The following is a 21069-nucleotide window of genomic DNA, read 5'->3' as shown; positions in this document are numbered from 1 at the left end:
TTATCATTTTATTATTTATTTTATTATTATTTATTTTATTAGATTATTAATTTTATTAAAAAATTAGATTAAAATTCCAACGGAACATACAATATAATATTTTGTATGCGGGAAGGATATTTTAGACTGACAGATATTGATTCAAAGTAAATATCTATTGTGCGAATCGTTTCTCGGGAAATACGAGAATGGAATCGAGATCCAGTGTCAGGAGAGACGGGGTTTTCGCCAAAATGTCGTACGTGCCGCGTTCGTGTATGCGAGTGTGCACTGACTTCCGGTCAGCGCAAAGTCTCCCGGACCGGAATTGACGGCTGCCTTCTTCCGGTCGAGCGGCCAGCCAACTGCCCTCCTACTTCACTCTCGAGTGCATTACTTCCGAAACTTTTTTCGGATGAGTCCATCGACACGGACACCCGCGCATCCCGTCTCTCGTCCCTCTTCTTTCAGCACCTTTGATTTTCCTCAGGCGATATATGTTTCACTCGGATATTGTAAACGGTCGTTTTACCGTATCAATAGTTTTTCGAATATTATCTTTATTTATGCAAAAATAATGCTAAATTATTACAGCAGTTTCTTTTTATTCAAAATAATTCATTGAAAAAGCGAGAAGCAAAGGAAAAAAGTGATTATTAAATATTACGTTTGAAAAAATTTTTAAATTAATTTATTTTAGCTATATAGTATCGCACATGCATCCGCGTTTCGTGTGTGTATTAAAGTTTCAAAATTAAACTACGTATTGTGAACATCATGTGAACATTTGCATATATATTCTATGTTTTATATGATTTCACCATAAATCTCTCTTGATTTTTTTCACGTGCTCAATGAAATATCCTTTGACGAATGTCGAAGTGTCGAGACACTGACGTTTATTAAAATAAAAATCAGAAGCGTGACGTGTTTGTCAAGCAGCTGGTGAATTTTTTCCGCCATTCGCCGCGATTTGCGACGCTATTTAAATTTTAGCTCATACATGATGCGTCCCGATGACTACGCTGTTTAAATACAAATACCTTGCGGTTTTTACTATTGCATGTAAAGTGTGAAAGAATATGAAGGATTATCCGGTAGCGTCGGTTGAATATTCCAACGCACGCGGCACAACGGGAATAATAATGATAAAAATATTTTACATTTAATATATTCTGTACAAGCACACTTTCAGTCTCTGCGACTGCAACGATACATATATATGCGTTTGGTTCGGCTTTAAACGAGGTGAACGTGGGAGGGGAGTATCACCGCTGTATAAATTTAAACTCAAATTCCGTGATGCTCCTGTCTGCATGATAATTGATCGTGTTTCAGGTGTACGCATTTGTAAAAACTCAAACGTAAATGAGCAGAATAAGCATTCCGAAATATTCCATGAATATCGCGTAAGATTCGGTAACGTAATATATGAAATAAATCTTTTATTTGTAGCTAAGATAATTTAAATTGACCATTTTTATAAAAATAAATAAATGTTTGTAATTAAGAAAATGTAAAAATTAACGAATGCGTTATTTGTAGCTAAGACAATTTAAATTCACAATTTAAAAAAATGTTTAAAAATAAATAAATGTCGTTTGTAATTAAGAAAATGTAAAAATTGACGAATGCATTATTTGTAGCTACGATAATTTAAATTGACCACTTTTGTCTCTATCGCCCGCGTGAAAGTCAAATAGCAATTTTGATCTTTTTTTTGACAATGGATGCAACGATTAAATTACTCTCGACTTTTAACAAAATATACAGTATAAAAATATAACAGTAGTAACAAAATATAACAATACGCGCATTTTCATACGTAAATACGTTGCATTCCACTTTATAGCATTCCATTCAGATACGTATCTATTCAGATATATCATTTGTATGCATAATTGCGAAACGCGATCTGTTAATGAAATTACATTCTTTACGGCGTAAAAATCAGCAAAATCAATTTGTCCGACCGCATATAATTAATCTGTTCATTTGATGCCGATACCGTATACCGATTTTTTTTCTACGGAAATCGAATAATCGAGCCGCGATGAAATAAAGAAAAGGTACAAGACAGTAAAAATTGCGAGTGACGTAATTAAAATAATTTGTCTCTCGGGCTTGTATGCAAATAATGCAAATTGCAGCCGGTGCATTGTGACAATCGTAGCCAATGGCTTAAAAAATGTCGTGATTTAATTTCGTTCGCGAGAATCCGGGTCTGTCAAGGCTGGGAAAAAAATGGCTAGTTTCGCTCGTATCGGTGCGATATCACGCGGACGCGATGGTTGAGCCCCGAATAAATCGATTCTCGCTAATTTATCTTGGAATCTCGTTTATCGGTGCAATTCGGCAGGACAGTCCGCCCGTTCGAGGATGAAAAATTCACGAGTCGACCGCGAACGCGGGGGATTTCCTCCCCAGCCCTCGGGAGGATTCGATCAGACATAATTATCGTTTTATTCACGCCGTCTATGATATTTTTATATCCGTTAAACGCCGACGCGTGAATTGACTCAAACTATTTAGGCAGCTGGTCGTTAATTATTTCACGAGATATCGCGTGTGAATTGCGTCGGGCTAATAATGGGGGGAGATTATTCAAATATAAACAATTGTTTCCAGCAATAGAAATAATTAGGAATTTAATTAACGCAAAAATGTTTTCGCAAATATCGATCAGAGTTAATTGCGATTTAATTGTGATTCGCGATCCGTAGATAAAAGTTACAAACAGCTGTCCAGATTAAAGATTAATTGTTGTTCACAAGTATAATTAACATCCTTTTTTTTATGTTACAGCGCTCTCCGATCCGCCGATCTTTGCCGAGCCGATACCAAATGTCACAGTGGCGCTGGGAAGGGACGTCAGTCTACCCTGCGTCATCGAAAATCTCGGAAGTTACAAGGTAACGCATTGAATTTTTAAATGTGTCTAGCCAAAGGGATCTCGCGGCAGCGTGCGATTTAAACTAAACCGTCTACTTTCTTATTTTCGCGCAGACAACCGGTTTTCCTTATCCCTGTAATTTTCTCCTTCGCTCTTGGAGCGTGTTTTCCCAGCGGTCGGAATTCACCGTCCTTTACTAACAAACAGAGTTTCCTCAATTATTCGTTAACCGGATTACAAAGGGCATGTTGTAGTATGGTTTTGTAAAGACGTTCCTTACGAAATTCCCCTTTTTTAACCGCGCGTTTGTGAAGATAAATAATACTAATTTTCTTTACAAAACGTTGCGCATTGTTTTGTATTAATAATATTATTTTATTCGCGCGAAATCGGATAAATTTATATTATTACATAATAATAACAATTATATATTTATTATTCAATTAAAGGCAATGTTAAATTGCATCTAATCATCAAGATTAAAAAACTGAATCAGATGTAGATTTTTAAGAAGGTTGTTAATAATAGCGCGATGTATATTTGCGAAAAAAAGTATAAAGAAATATATTTTTATTAACATTGAAAGAGGGAAAACAGGAGAAAGATTCACGTGATGCTAACTATAAATTTAGATGGAACATGTAAAAAGAGAGAGATATCTCTCTTACATCGTCGGTCTATTTTACTTATTTAAAGTCGAGGAGAGATAGTTTCTTTCCATAAGAAAAAATACGTAATCGCTATCCGGTATACTTTGCGATCTACGATCTCGTCTTGCCAGCATCGAGGACCGCTGTTAGGCAACCGTATTGGAAACGCATCAGTTGTCCCGTCAGGGAGCTGGATGGGACCGCCGCATCCTGCAGGCGATCAACGTTACACACGAACAAACATATCGGCAGGCGTAACGAGCGATGTAGTTTCCCGAAGTGAAACGCTATATGCGCCCCGAAAGAGTACATGAAAAATCGCCGATATCCTTGAACTTCATTAAAAGTTGTCGATCGTAATGTCATTTCCCATTTTGTTCGCGGATCAAATCAAAGCCACCTGCCTGGTAGGTGTCAAAGAGCTACGAGTGCCTCTTGATATAAATTGCTGTCATTTTTATAGGATTCAATTTTATCGGACAGTGATTTTATATTGTGCTTAGTAAAGGAAGAATATATATATACTTTAAAGTAATTGATTTTGTCGGACAATTTTATCGGACAGTGATTTTATATATGTGCTTAGTTCAGAAAAAATATATATAAAGTAATTTATCTTACACGATTAATAAATAAAATATAATTGTTTTATTTTATTTTATTTTTAAAGTAATATTATAATCGATATTTCAATAATATTTCGTGTAACTTTATAGGGACTTTTCAAATAAAAGATGATTACGATTAAGTTAAACGTATCTTAAACATACATAACTGTTCAATTTAGTAAGAAGCAATGCACTTCATCTCTCTCCGCTTCTCTCGTAGCACGTAATTATTTGAAAGCTGTATTCATAGCCGGATAGGCATGTCGTTCCGTTAGAAAATTACATCAATCACGCGATTAGGAATCTCGCATGAGTAACCTTGAGCGAAAATTCTCTCTCTCTCTCTCTCTAATAGCATTATATCATTATACTATAAAGTTATCTTTAAAGTTTCTCATCTGCTGAGTTGATTTTACTTATACTCGATGACTCTCGGGAATTTTAAATAATATATAAAAATATATAATAGCTTCTGAGCTATACGTGTAAGGTATGTAATTAGAAATATTAAAAATTTTTAAAACAAATTATGTTCTTTAATTAGAAGAAATTATGAGAAGAATTAAGATAATAATAATAATTAAGATAATAATAATTACGAGATAAAAATTAAGATAATTAAGACAAATTATCTTTAATCAAAAGAAATAAATACAAATGAATAAAAAAATAAAGAAAATAATGATAAAATATTATTTGTTATTCACACAATTTAAAAATGAATTTATTAAATCTTTTCATTCGAAATATCTTGGACTCGCACTTTGAAGTTTAGGAAATCATGACGTATGATTTTTCTTGACATTTCACTTGCATAAGGCGTCTCACGTATAATAGTCCTATTCGTCTTTAGTCTTATATTCATGTGTGGATGGAATCGCGTGCACGCGGACCAGTTTGCGCTGGGCAGAAGACAGTTATTAGGCGAGAGCAACCGCTCCGGAACCGCCGCATGACTCGGGGAACTTTCCGGACGATAACGCAAAGGTGGAAAATCACTGATATATCAAGCGCAGGAACCGGGAAATTGAGATTGCATCAACTTCGGAACTCTCCTACGGCTATTAAGAATGCCATTAAAGTGATACGAAAGGCGATGTTCGCGTGTAAGCAAACGTTTTCCGATCGCGTCGAGTCGCCTCGCCTAGCATCGTTCACCGATAAGCGCCTCCCGCTTCTCGCGAGCGAGTTCCTTACGCGATATTGAATAAAACGGTAATTTTTTTTCTTCTCCCCACGTCGGGACCGAGATTTCCGAGGTGCGCTTCAACACTGCCGTCGCCATCGGTGTATCGCTTTGTCGAAAATTTATCGAGACATCACTCGCACCGAGACATCTCGGTTCGGCGGGAATAAATTCACCGCTCCTCCAAGCTCCGTGAAAAGCAGCCTGAGAATTTTCCGTCTCTTTAACGATCGTGAAAATAGACCATTGTGCGGTACCGGGGTATTTCTTCCTTCGAGCTGTGCAGCAAAATAGTTTCCATTTCGGCTCGACCGGAATGTACCGCAACAGTTCGATTTCACGAGAGATAGACCGAGAACAGACCTTGATCATTGGTTGTTGTTTCTATCGGGGCTATAAAGGTATTTAACTTGGCAAGTCGAGATCTGAGGATCGCATCGGCTTTTCAGCCGATAGTTTTCGAACCTTCGAATCTATCATCAAAACCATTAGAAGATCTCTTTTTTCTTCTTTTATAATAAATTATTTTTATTTTTATTATTATTTATTATTATTTTTATTTTTATTTTTTTGTTATCGCAACTTGTAATCCATTTTCTTTTTAAATAGAATCTTTATATATATTTATTAAAATTAAAATTTCGATATTTCTATATTTTTTTTATATTTTGTACATATTTTTTGTATTATTTTTATTATTACATTACACCATGTAACTTCTACATGTTTTAAATATTGTTGAGAATTTTTTTTTAACAACTATAGCCTTAAGCTTAGGAAGTATTTATCCAAATAATTCAATCAAAACGCATGCATTTCTTTTTTGCATAAAGTATAGGCGGCGTGGAGAAATAATTCAATTTTCTAGGCTGTAAATTGCCTTAGAAAGTTTACACGACGCTAGGCAGGACGTGCAATCGTTTTTTTTCTTCGAATTCAAAACACGTAGCCCGATTACGAAGAGTCTCGTTAGAGTCTCGACATTTCCAGAGATGCGGCATAGCCGCCGCACATTGCAATTCTCGGCCAAGCCCTTTGATCAAAACGCCAGAAAATTTCATCTACCGCGTGCCAAAGTTTCTCCTTCTCTGTCCTCTCACTAACGTTTCGCCGGTACGCGAAGAAATCGTATGACTTCGCAAATTTCCCCGGATTTAATTATGCTAGGAAGACCTTTCCGTGCCGGGGGAATTGCCTCTTTGACCCTTTTGCGAGATGAATTGCGCGGCGCCGGCCGAAAAATCGTTTCGAATGAATGCAACGCGCTAATTCACACGTAGTAATAAAAGTGTCTGGGAACCCGCGGGCATGTCTCGCTCTCGATGTGTCTATTACTGTGACATCTCACAGATTATTAGTAAAATTACGATTGTCGTGTCTGCGAAAGTAGCATTTTACTTAATGAATAATTACATTTGCCAAGTGTTATTACTTTGTTCTGCGCGTCTCCTTCAACCATTTAATAAGACAATTATAATTGACTAAGGACGCACTAGAGAGTTAAAAGCAAACGTATATTTATATTGAATTTGTCAAGAAAATTTTCAGAGTTTGCTTTTCGCGTGAAAGACTGACTTTCGAAAAAATATACTAATTTGTTATCATATTTAATAAAATTATAAAACAGAAAATATGAAAGAGAAATTGTGTATTTATGTGTAAAAATTCTGAAATGTGTAAGTATTATACACAAATATCTTTCATGCTGTTGTGAATTAATAGTAACGATAAAATTAATTAAAATTAATTAACTGAAATATGTAAAATACACTTGTTTTCGTATCAATCGTAAAATATAACAGCAATTATATATATAATAACAGTCTCTGTAAATTAAGTTGTTAATGTGTGTATAAACTGAAGCAATTATTTACACGTTGTAGATATTTAACAAGGTAAAAATCGATAAACATATTTTAGTTACAAATATAGTAAAAAATAGATTTTATTTTCATGCTTTCATTTATCATAATATTGCTTTAATCTGCAAATGAGAGGACGTTTAAATTCCCGAAAAATATCTCTAATATTTAAATAAAGAGCCAACTATTATTTACAAATTTTATTATTTGCTTATTATTTGCTTTAGTCAGTATTAAAACACATTTCGCTGCTGCTAAAAATATAATTTTAATGAATCATAGGAAAAAATAATGACATTCGCTCTTCAACTGAATCAGCTGATTAAAGAAATATTAAAGCGTAGAAATGCAAAACTGACTAACTGATTGACTAACTTTTCTTCTGCGATATCAGACTCGGCCTAATAACCCGCAGAACTATTTTTACAAAGTTGATTAAAACGAGTAATGTAGTCACCGGTTTTCAATGGCGGATCATCATCTCGGAGTCCGATGTAACTCGCGCGTGTTCTAATTCCATTGTTCTGCCTCTATGCAAGCTTCTTTCTTGTTATGTTCTCAAACATAATTCGCTTTGCCTTTTTCTGCGCGTTTTTTCTTTCAGCCATATCCCAATTTGACCTTTCTCTTTTTCTCCTTCTCTCTAATCTGCTCGAAATTGCTTTCATTCTTCTCTCTTTCTCCATCTTTTCTATAGCATTCCTCGTTCTTCCTTTCTTTTACCTCGATTTTGCTTTTCTCCCCTTTCCCGCTTTTCCTTCTTTCCTCCTTTTCTCTTGAATAAATTCTGGTCTACTTCACTTTCTTGCTCTTTTCAGTCTTGCTCCGCGAGCCGCAACTCCTCTGTACTTTTGAATTTTGCCCCACGGCCATCGTCGTGCATGCAGCCACGCTCAACTACCGTAATAGCACTTGAACAGGACCAACCGCGTATCGTTTACGACCCTGTAAATTTTCCTGCGGAATTACTTTGCGAAGAAATTTAGAAGCAAGGCGTCGGCGTTAATTAGTGGTTAATTAGGAGTATGCCGGCCGAGCGGATGATGCTTTATTAAAAGTCGTTAATATCTCGAATCCTTTGCTCCGGACAGTGAAAACTTCGATAGTTGATAGATTCGTCGAACGAAATTCTCGCGTAATCTTGCGTTACCAGTAAACTTGATCAACTTGGCTGTTTGTGTTTTTGAAGTAAGTGAAAAATAATATGCAAACTGCGCATCGTTTGCTTCGTCAATTTTGTATAAATTCCCCGACGGCATTAACTCCCTTAATTTTATATCAAGAGGAATAATTTTACGAAGAGTAATGAAGAATAATCGCTGCTTTTTCCATAATTCATCTATGAGATAATATCAGTTGTAAGCTCAAAACATATGAGAGAACAGAAGGCGGAGGACCGTACGTAAAATCGACAAAAAAAAAACCTCTTTTGGAATTATCCATAACCGGTTTACCGTATTATTTCACTCTTTTTGAAGGCAAATCTCTCGTGAATTATATGCGCGCATTATACTTGCTCGAAACTTCCGTACTGTTGACTTCGCGCGGCTCTCACGATATATTTCACGATTAATTCCTCGACGACAGCAAGCTGAACTATCAAAATTAAACGACGAACAACCCAGTTGCGGCTCGCGCCCAACATCTTGCCGTAACGACATTTCCTACGTGTCTGTTGCCAACAGTTTAATCCTATTTCACCAGAAACGTTGATGTTGTATAATGGCAAATAACAAGTTGCTTTTATGAAACATTTCGCAGAAGTGTAAATGTTAAAGTTAATATCGAATATTTTTATAATAAATATAAAATTTTTAATAATTCGATGCAAATCTTATTATAGATCATGTGAAGCTAACACATACACAGTAAAATATGATGTGTTCATATGTAAAATTTTTTTGCGTTACCACATTTTGATTAGTTCTTTAATTAAAATTAACCTAACCTATGTGTTATTATTTTATAACGTTTTCATGTGTTAGATTTATGTCAACTTTATAACTTGACTTTGTATATGTCTCTTGGAAATGGAATATTATTTTGAGTATTGTTAACATAATCATTTTAAACAATCAACATGTCTCGAAGTCAGTTTAACATTCTAAGAAAAGTTAAAGTGAATCTTTAAATAATCTTAAACTTTGACATACAAAAAGAATCAAATTTACTAAAATCAAATGTCTCTATTACAAATAATTTAAGTTAAAATAATTACTATTACATGTTAATATTCTCAACATTTCTTACGAGTTATTATAACTATTTTTTAATGTAATTTTTAATTAATTTGTATGTTGTTTTTACATTAAACTTAAAGTCATGATAACAAAAATAAATATAAAGTATTGTGTCAATTATTTAATATTTTTAATTTGTCAATAAGTAACATACGACGAAGGAGTTATTTTAACTTAAAATTTAGAGTGGACATGTGAAAAATGTTATAATTAACATTTTATTTTTTACTGTGTATTAGGAAATTATTGACGCTTGATATTAATATAATAAAAATAAAAGTTGCAACCATTTTGCTTACATATCCAACAATTATTGTTATTTAAATATTATTATTTATTCTTCATTATCTCTATAGATTTATCAAAAATGTGCAAGATACTTTTTTATATTATCAATCATTTAAAAAATGTGATGAAATGACAGTTTGTGCTTGCTAAATATGTTTATATAAATACAAAAAAACTTTCAATATGAGATATATGAAACATAACTTACTGCATTGATTTGATGATTTTTTGAATTCAACAAAATTGTAGTACAAGACATAGCACTTTCTCGCAAAACTTTCCAATTGGACACACTATTATACAGAATAAAAGACTAAAACTAACTTAATTGCACTAGCTTAAACTTCTTTTATCAACGTTTTTATCGTTGTGCAAATATTTTCCTTTTCTTGGAAATAGTTAGATAATATTTTTTTGGAATTGGTTTTATCTAATCATATGTAATTACTCCGAGGTTTTATCTAATCATATGTAATTACTCCGAGGAGTTCGCGCATGAAGTTTTGCAGAATAATTTTTACAGCAAATGTGACACATTTACATTGATTATGTTTACGAACTTTAAATTAAATAAATAATATTGCATTTTTATATCTGAAGAATAAAAAAAATATATAATCGCAATTAATCGCATATTAATAAACTCCTAATACATATACTGTAATAAAATTCTTACTTTTATTATGTATATCAAGTATTGATTAAATGTGGATCTTTTAAAAATATATGTAAATGTCATTTTTAAATTATAATTTTTTAATTGTCTTCTCTAGTTATCTCTTTCTTATTCAAAGATTAAAATAATGTTACAATTTTGTTCTATTATCCATGTACATTTGTTTTCCTTTCGGTTATGATTTGAAAATTTGATGTGTTGGCTAGAAATAATATATAAATATAAATTTTTGTTCACGTAAATAAAGAAACAGGCAATCTCACAAAAACAGATTACATTCAGCAAAGAATTGAAATCATTTCATGGCGTACAAGTTACGCGTTACGTTTTCTATATTTTAATTATCGCGTATCCTCTTATCAGCTTTCGGGCTGTCAATCGATCGCCAAAAAAATCCCTATATAAAACGCATGCGAGAATTAAGCATAAAAGTGATCGAAGCGAGTGATGAACGCGTGAATCTAGATTGCATTGAATCATCCATCGTACTGTCAATAGATAACGTGCAAACAGAATCTTTGCGCGTTAGTTAGATAAATCATACGTATATATCGTAGGTATAATTGTAAAAGCTAGATATCCGTATCGCATAACCTGTCACGGTCACTGCAGATTTGTTATAATTTAGAGTTGATCGTTTCTCAATATTTTTTATACATATCTGTGTTTGTGATGTTTGCACCTGCGAAAATATATTTCTTTACAATTTCGTGAGTAAATATCTCTGTATCGATTTTTTTTTATTTTATCGAATAATTCCTGACATTTTTTTTCGGTAGATAAAGTATACACAAAAATGTTGTTAACACAAGTTTTTAAGGCATGTAATTAGTTGGAAGCGCGATGGAATATCTATTACGTGGATAACATTTTACGTTTAACGGAAAAGCAGATATCCAGTCGCGAGAGACTAACTTTGAACCGCTGCCAGGATTTTCAATCGAACTTGCGATCAGAAGTTTCTTGTCGAGACCGTTTAAGATCGATAAAATGCCGTAATCACGTACCGCAAAGAACTACTCCTTTTTAAGATGCGTTTTTTATTCGACCGTCAAAGCACTGGGACTATTATTTTTCTATAAACTTGCACCGCTATTTCAATCATGCCGATATTATCGACGATTAATGCGTTTCTTTTCCTCTTATCGTCGCGTTCGTGTCATTCATATTTTTGTCAACGATTTCATTTTCAAGACACTCCGGCGAGCACATTTATATAAGCGAGTATCATTTTCCTGCACGTTCCCGGCAGCTTCTTTCCTCTTCGTTAGAACTTAGGAGCCATTCGCTGTGCGTGACTGCGAAAGTTTCTCGTATCGCGCTACGGTGACTTTTCTCAGAGATCTTGGGAGAGAAGGCAACTTTCCCAGTGCATACCTCTCGGTGGATCTTGCTTATAAACTGTCGTGAAAATTGCCCCGAGAGATATAGATAATGTAAAACTTATTAATCCCGAGAGTTTGCATGGCATTATATAATGATCAATTTATAATTTCTCGAGGAAAAGCAATGAAGGAAATATGATTTACCAATTATTAAGCGTTAATTAATACTTTCGAACGATTGAAACTAGTTTCGCGATGATGAGGTCCTGTGTCTCGGGAAATTACTATGGTTGTCGTTTCTTTTTCTGTTCCATTTTTTTACGAGTACAATGTGAGAAAATTTGTCGAAAATGGAGACGACCGTGTCCATCTTGGTGCGGCGGATTTCAGAATTACTCGCGAGCTGACGAGTTCGTAGATCCTCTGGAACCGGCAAATCCTGTTGGCAGACAAGAGCTTCTGAGATCCGCCACCATCCATCTTCTCAGCTCTTCGTTAGGAGAGCCGTCAGTGGCGTCTGACTGTTTAAAGAACTTTCCCAGGATGTACTGTGATTTCCGTACCTGAAACTTTTGCTTACCCGAGAGCCGACGAAAAGGAGAAGCGGTACATAGACGAACAATTCTAGACGGAGTTGTTGCCGAGTTCCTAGGTGAAATACCTGAGGGGAAAAGAATTCAGGACGGAGTAAAACGGGAAACACCAACTTCTAAATGTAAATGTCTCGTCGGATTTAGATTCGCGATTAAGCATAATTCGTTTTGCTGAATAATCTCAAATAAAATCACTTCTCGCAAACTATGGCAATAAATCTAATACTAAGCTGTTTACGTTTTCCTCGTTATAAAGTTTTTACGCTAAACAACTATCGTGAAACTTGTACCGTGAAATATGTCTATTATTTAACTGTTTCGTTAATTAGATACATCGTGCTTGAATTTCTTGTGCATGTTGGGGAGTTTACTTGACTTGCAAATTGATAAAATATTATTCTTTTCGAGTTGCATTAATATTCCAAAAATACAGTTTCCAAGAATTATAGAAATATCACTACGATGTATTTTGCACGAAAAGTGGTACAACATTTCGAGTAAAATTTAAAATATTTTGCGTGGGTTAAATAAGAAAAAGGAGAGAGTTAAATAAGAAGAAACTTGAAATGGTGCAATTTATTCTGTCCGAACGGTCTGTTCCTAGCTTAATTTGAGGAAGTACATATAAGCCGGAAAAAGAGACAAGTAAAAAAACGGAAGAAGCGCCATTTCCGCGGATCCACATGTTGTGGAAAAAAAACAATGGTAACGAATCTAAAAGGAAACAGTGAAAGCAAGATATCCAGGGTAAACGGATCAAAATTGGAATTTGAAACAATTTTATTAATAATTTTAAAATACGCGCTACATACGCTAAATACGCCTTCGATCTTGAAATTTTTTTAGAAATTAAATCACGATTTTTCATTAGGCCATAATTAATTACAAGTTAATAGAATTATAGGATTGATAAAATAAAAGCTAGATATCTTGTTAATAAAATTAAGATGAATAATATGTATATCAACACAATATAATAATAGAATCTTTATAATTTTAATTTATGTTAAAACCTTGCAATACAACAATATTTATCCGTTCGATAAAATAATAAAAAATATTTTCTAACGTTAATAACTCTACTTAATAATTCTACTGATAAATAATTTCTTACAAAGTTAATCTACATCTTAGATTGTAAAGCAAGTCTTTTGAAAATTACAAGGTATTCGCAGATTCTATTTCAATCTTTGCATTATTTTCTTACGAGCGAAATCGCGCTGAATGTCGCATTTGGCAATTAGACGGAAAAGAGGAGAAATGCTGGGGTTAAAAGAGCAATCGAGCCGGATGGAATTGCTTTTTTTTGTCTCATTTATCAGAGAAAGTACACTTAAAAGAACTTGGAGTAGAAAAAAATGAGAAATAGTGTCGCCACCGAGGTGTTGTTTCGAAACTGCGGTCTGACGACGAAGATTTAAAGTGCAGAGTTAACTCGAAGGTCCTCGAAAGTGTATAAGCTCTGTCGCGAAATGAGCTTAGCCTTAATTGGGAGCCACGTGGGCGTAAAATACCGGCATAACGATATTTATCCATAGCAATCATGATCGTCTTTCTCCCGAATTGGCTATTTATAGCCGCCAATATTTGACGACAATGTTCGTTTGCGAACATCGACGAGGACGAAACGAGATCGACAAGTTAAATTGATCGTAAAATTCTTCCGGGGTTTCGCGGTGCACATCGGCGTTTCACGAGACGAGGAGAATTTTTCGCCGACGAGAGACTCAGCCGCGAATTTCGGGAACGGATGCGCAATGTGCTAATGTGGAAATATTCAATGCAGCAACGTGGAGCGATAAACGGACGACTGCATCCTGCTTTTATGAACTCGTGTCTGCTGAAGCTGTATTAAGCGGGCGCGATGAAATTTTCAACGCGTGAAGGTTGTTGAACTCTTTACTGTCACGCCTTGGATTTTACGGGATTAAACACATAAACTTGCATATATTTAATTATAATATATATATATATATATATATATATATATATATATCTTATAAAGTTTCAAGTTTTCCTTTTGAAAAATTATATTTTAATATAAGGTCTTAAATCGCGAATCGAATGAAAATATTTTATGCTTAAAACATAAGAAAAAAATGTATTTCTGCAGTATGTACAAAAATTGTAACAACTTCAAGCGAAAAATGCAAGAGAATGAGTGCTTTCTCGTTATTAAATTCCACACAGGTCTTTTATCATTTTTGCATTTTATATCGTGCGTTTATCTGTTTATTGTTTGTAAAATTGCAACAACTTGATAATGCAAATTTGATATATTAAATAAAGAGTACATATATTAAATAGAGAGTGTATAAAATTTATATAATATAAATTTTTTTATATTATATAAGCTAAAGTTTTATTTTATTTATAAAAAGTATATACATTTTGTGAATGAGAAAAAAAATAGAGAGAAGAAAATATTTATAATAATTCTTGATGTAATTGTGTAATAATTAACAATAGACTTTAGTCAAGCAATATATATTAAAATATTAATTTTTTTTAATTTCAGGTGGCGTGGATTCATGTTGGTCGTCAAATGCTGCTAACTATTCACAAACATGTAGTCGTGAAAGTACCCAGATTCTCTGTGTCGCATGACAATCAGAAAACATGGTTGCTTCATATTAGTAGCGTGCAACAAGACGACCGAGGTTATTACATGTGCCAAGTAAATACCAATCCAATGATAAGTCAAGTGGGCTATCTTCAGGTCGTTGGTAAATATTATTTTACTAATAATTTTTTAATTAAACAATTTTTGCCAGGGATTTTTTTATTACATTAATAATTAATAAATCTAATAATCAATAAATGTAATATAAAAAAATATCAAATGATTTTTTGCTTTTAAATTTAATATCAAATCTAATTATTGCGATAAAAAGTAATTTAATTACTCTGGACTGTATTTACTCGAAACAGACGCATTTGGAAACACGCATTTAAATGGAACGATTAACAAACGTATATTAATTACATCAACACGTTGCTCTGAATTTTGAATAAAGGGGCTCTTCCCACGCATGTTCCAGTGCCACCAAATATATTGGATTCTCTTTCTACGGAGAGCACTGTGGCAGTTCGGGAACATCAGAATATTACTCTCACGTGCAAGGCCGATGGATATCCACTGCCGAAATTAATGTGGAAACGAGAGGATGGTCAAGTGATAAGCCTCAACAAACACAACAAAGGTATGTCAGGTTGTCAAGTCTTTTCTTATTCGCCGTTGTTGCGTTGTAATATGAATCATTCTCAATTTACTTTACACGTGACATATCGGAAATCCATTTTTACGCGCGGCTCTCTTGATATTTTACGTCCGTTTGAATTACTTTAATGCAACGAGAAGCGCGATTTTATTCGCGATAAAAGAAGTTACGTACAGAGGATTTCGCATGTGATATTAATCAGCTTTATCTATCGTGTATCGTTTATTCGTTTGGACAATTTCTCTTTTCACTGAAATAAATAGGGTTAAATAATTCTCTTTACATAATTATATTTTATTGATATAGATACCTATCAAAATTTTAAATATTCTATAAATATTTTTAAATATTTTATAAATATTTTTAAATATTTTATAATCTTATTATTTTATATATATTTTTAACTGGTACTTTCGTGACAGATACAACATGTATGGCATATCTAGCATTCGAAAACTTAATGTTGTAACATGTTGCGCCGAATTACATATCTGTTTGGAACGTTCAGAGAATTTCCTTCGTTTATGTAGGAAATTCGAAAACGATTCCAACGAGTTTTCCCTTACTATGTCTCTTGTCTGCGCGAATCGAAACTTGGAAGCACTTTTACAAGGGGAAACGAACGTATTTGTAATGCAGCCCAAGTTTAATGCGGAAAGTAATTTTTGGTACGAGGATGTTCTTCTGTTACGTTTCTCTGAAAGTCAGACCGAGTCCCACGAGTCATGGCATCGACGTCTCACGCGAGTAGTAACGGATCGGCCAACATTTGCTCGAAGAAATTCGAAGTGAATTTTCATCAATTACGAGCGTAGATATATGTCTGGATCAGCGATTCGGGACATTAAATGTGAAATAAAAATGGAAAAAGTCGCATAAATGCCCTTCGCAATTTAACAATTTCATGTTTATTCAACAATCGAATTTATGAAAAGTTATTAATTCGATAACAGCAACGAGAGATGTATGATTGCAGATAGATTGATTGACGGGAGAAATATCCCGACGAATATTTAGTTATTCGTCGACATACAATCATGTTTTATTCCATCAGATACAATCACTTAAATTTACAGACTGATCAAGTGAATTATTTATATAATAAATGTCAAATTCTGACGTATAAATATGTAGATGTTAAGAAAATCTTTAACTGTAATTATGCTGTCATCGTTAAATATAATGCACAGATTTTTTTCATGTTTATTGGCTCAAGTTGATTTAAATTCAAGGCATGTCTTTTTTATGTGACAAACTACAACTTTTAGCGGAATTTTATTAGACTCTCAATAATTATTCGCTTGCGTGTTCTTACCATCGATCCATGGCATTTTTCCGTTCTGCTTTCGTGATTAATGTCGCAAAAATCTCGAGAGATCTTATAAAAACAGATACTATCAATTTCATCAAGGTTTATATACACATTTTTTTATGAATCTTTTTAATTATGCGAAAACGGCTTTCGTGTATCCACTATTTTATTCATATCATGCTAACTTATGAATCACAAGGTACCTTGAAGATTCTGGCAATAATTCTGGATTAAAACGTTCTTTATTTAACATAAATACTTTATTATTTAAGATGTTAAATACTCGTATTAAGAGTATCCATTAATTATAATTAAAGTGTATATATACTCATATACTTAATGTTTCGTACGTACATCTGCTCTAAAATATTACGAGAAATACGCTTCGCTTCCCAAAATGAATCGCATTCACGAGAGAAACAATTAATTACCGGGGTCAAAATTACGATACCGCGAATTCGACCTCGAGAAATTGCGAAGGCAATAAATCGCGGCAATGATGGCTCGTAAAGCACAGCGCATTTATCTAATATCTACATTGTGCTCCCACGCGTGTTATGTCGTTATCGTCTTTGCACGTTTAGCGTTAAACTTGGGGGAGAGAGAGAGACAGAGAAAGAGAGGGTGAGAGAGAGCAACTGTACACGCGCCATCGGAGATTGCCCAGAGGGTGTTACGTTCATGGTAAAGCAATAAAGTGCGATAAACTGTGTAAGTTTCCACCCACCATCAGTGCTATTAGCAATGCAATTATCGCCCGCTCTCCGGCAAGTCAGTAAGTCGCCTTTAGAACGTACATCTCGACTATATCTTTCCCTCATTCGTCTAAACGCGATCTAGTTTCTTCATTGAATAATTACAAAGCTGATGTCGTACACTTTTCGTTTAACACGAGTCGTCGACTTTGACTTGATCAAACGAAACTCGATCTTTTTTCATTTCTATTCGCGTCATTTCGAGCGAATCTTTAGGAAAAATTAACGAACTTATAATCGGGATTAATATTTTTCAAAATGAACCCTTCTTGGTTACACAGTAAAAAATAAAATGTTAATTATAACATTTTTCACATGTCCCAGAAAGTCCACTCTAAATTTTAAGTTAAAATAACTCATTCGTCATTACTTATCGACAAACTAAAAATATTAAATAATTGACATAATACTTTACATTTTTGTTATCGTGACTTTAAGTGTAATGTATAATAATATACAAATTTAAAATTTAAAAACATGAAAAAATAGTTGCAGTAACTCGTAAAAAATGTTGAGGACATTAACATGTAATAGTAATTATTTTAATTGAAATTATTTGTAATAGAAACATTTGATTTTAGTAAATTTGATTATTTTTGTATGTCAAAGTTTAAGATTATTTAAGGACTTTAACTTTTCTTAAAATGTTTTCTTAAACTGACTCTGAGACATATTGATTGTTTAAAATGATTATGTTAACAATACTCAAAATAATAAAAAAAAAATCCATTTCTAAGAGACATATACAGAGTGTCAAGTTATAAAGTTGACATAAATCTAACACATGAAAACGTTATAAAAATAATAACATATAGGTTAATTTTATATTAAAGTACTAATCAAAACATGGTAACACAAAAGAATTTTAACATACGGACGCACAATTTTTTTTGCACGCGCTGCATATGTGGTAGCAACATTATTCTTCACATTCGACAATACATTCGCTATGGATTCACCGATCGAATATCACGTTCTCTCCTGTGAAAACGTGCCAGCGGGAAATCTTCAGTGGCCGCAATCTATGAATTATTGCAGTCAAGTGCGATAAACTTCGGTAGGTTTCGCTCCGCAGCGTCGACTGGTAAATGCAATTATCCGTTTTCGCGATTCCTTTCGTAGCCGTACATCGCCTCCTCGTATACTCGAGACGGATTCCACGATAGTATCCCCGGCGCCATCGAAAATCCGCACATTTTCAGCCTCGTAATTGTTAAAACGCCACGAGTTATGCGCGTGCGAAATTCCCGATGGGGAACCCGTTGGCCGCGAATTAACGCCGCGAGATACGATAAACTATGTAATGCAATTGTTGCGCCGCGCGCAATTCTGTCTATCAATCTGCTGCGATCCCGCCGAGTTGCGTCCGCATAAATATTTCGACGTAAACGAACAACGATCATCGTCACGCGGCATCATCGCCACGCGTTCGCAGAATTTATTGAAATAGCAGTACACGAATTTAATGCAGATTATCCTAATTGGCTTAACGCGAGCTTTAAAACTGCGCGTTTAAAATCGATTGCATCGACGTTTAAACATGAATCGGCCCTCGAATTAGAAACCACACTATTTCATACATATGGGGCATATTAAACAATTCATGGCGATACCATAATTCTGCGCGCTTCGCGAATGTATATATATATATATATTTTACGATATAAAACTATCCCGTTCCATTTCATTTGAAGCTTAATCCTGGAATATTTAACCGCGGCTCTCCGCATAACCGCGATACGGTTTGAAATGCGTGATAATCTTTTGTTCTCGCTTTCTCATAATTAATGTATAAATGAAATTTATATCAATTGTTAATATCCCGACATGATCTCTTTTCCCTTTATTTCTGCGCGCACTGTATATGAACTCTTAGTACGTCGCGTGTAATGTCATATTAATGTTTCCCGGGGTAAAGGTGGTCCTTTTTTTTCGTGTCATTAAAAAATCCGAATTTTTACCGAGCCTAGGAATCCATTAAGGCAATGTATCTCGTCAAGGGAGGCGAGCAAAGTCATCGCGAAGGCAGCAAGAAAGCAGGACAACCGCAAGGAAAACACGAGAGGTACATCGATGCAAACAGCGGATTAGCCGGGGGGATTTATACAGCGGGGAAGAGCGCTATCCTCGCGTAAAGCACGGGCGAAGGGCTTTTTGCTCTCGACCTCGGCGCTCTTCTTAAATATTGTAGAGATTAATCAACTCTCTTTTCCGAGCCCTTCTCGCCCTTCGAGCTTCTACCACGAGTCGCGAGAGAAGGAAACGTCCGTCAGGGTGTCCGGTGGGGAAAGGAGGAGAGGGAGTCGCGAGGGGTGAGAGGAGGGCGCTCGCGGGCGGGGGTGCGAGGGCGGTGGCACGAAAATTATGCGCACACACGGCACGTCTATGAAATATGCACTGGTTGCTAAAGATACGCGACGGTCTCCTTCGGCGTGATTCCGACACGGAATTAAAAGGGTCTCCCGCTGTTGCTGCTGCCGCTGCTACTAATGTTGCTGTCGTTGCCGTTGCTGCCGCCGCTGCTGCTCGTGCTGCTGCGGAAGAACGCGTCTCCATGAGAAGCTTAGGGGCTGCAGCGGCGGAGCTTTACGCGGTTAATTTCTTGGAGGAATTTTGCCCCTTCAGTGTTGGCGCGTATATATTATTAGGAATGTTTGCGAAGCAAACTTGAGTTCTGTCGATTATGTAATAATGTCTAAAAGATAAATTTAAGCAAGCTCCGAGATACGAGATTAGGTATTTACGAGAAAAAAGATTAATGGTTACGCAATTGGAATCTTAATAATTGAGGATTATTTTATCGATATCAATTATTCTTACGCTTATGAATAAAACATCGGGAAGGATTTTCGCGACGCGACTGAGATTCGCAAATAATCTAATCCGCGATGAAGTTCACGTGAGTGTGTAATATTTTATTTATAATTTCTTATCCACCGTAGGGGCTTGTAGGAGAGTAATACACGTTAATAGCGCGTATGCTTTCGTATATTCCCGTATCCGTATAATCCTTCCTAGTATTCATTTTTAACAACGCAACGCACTTTACGCTAATTAAACGCGCTCCGTCCCAGCTTTGTGCTTGAAATCCCGTCGCATCCCTGCGTGAATTTGCTTCTGAAAAACAACGATAGACCGCTATTCCCCTTAATACCAGGCAGCATAATAGGTTAAATACAGGCATAATTCAAGTGAGAAGGATTGCGAGCTAAGAGCGTACTTCACGTTCTTTGCATCCGTGTATATATCGCGCTAGGATGCACCATAGAATAGCCACGGCGGCTCCCATGATTATAAATTACTCGCAACAGCTTTGAAGCTATTCATTTGATCTTGTCGGCAATTTGTTATAATTCGAATGATTCTCGAGAAATAGCACGAGAATCCGAGAATATACCTCGCCAAGGGAAAATTAATTATTTCCTATTAATAAAAAATATTTAAATATTAAGTATAGCATTTTGCTGTCGTAAATAAAAAA

At 34.9% G+C, this 21069-nt stretch overlaps 1 protein-coding gene across 5 annotated transcripts in view; it reads left to right on the top strand.

The window, feature by feature from the left end:
* LOC105256169 (lachesin) overlaps positions 1–21069 on the top strand; it is a 228239-nt gene that overhangs the window by 157503 nt on the left and 49667 nt on the right. For 4 of the 5 annotated variants that reach the window (XM_025414680.1, XM_025414679.1, XM_025414678.1 and 1 more), the window contains 3 exons: positions 2785–2891; positions 14819–15026; positions 15342–15503. In XM_025414680.1, the coding sequence (XP_025270465.1) occupies positions 2785–2891; positions 14819–15026; positions 15342–15503 (477 nt within the window). Of the gene's footprint in view, positions 1–2784; positions 2892–10960; positions 11093–14818; positions 15027–15341; positions 15504–21069 lie in introns of those variants that run through there. The other variant, XM_025414682.1, reaches the window with a different exon arrangement.

The sequence above is a fragment of the Camponotus floridanus genome, unplaced genomic scaffold (genome assembly GCF_003227725.1).
Source record: "Camponotus floridanus strain SB8 unplaced genomic scaffold, Cflo_v7.5 scaffold87, whole genome shotgun sequence".
Classification (NCBI taxonomy): Eukaryota; Metazoa; Arthropoda; class Insecta; order Hymenoptera; family Formicidae; genus Camponotus; species Camponotus floridanus.
Note: the sequence above shows the minus strand (reverse complement) of the source record. Positions and strands in the feature narration are given on the sequence as shown.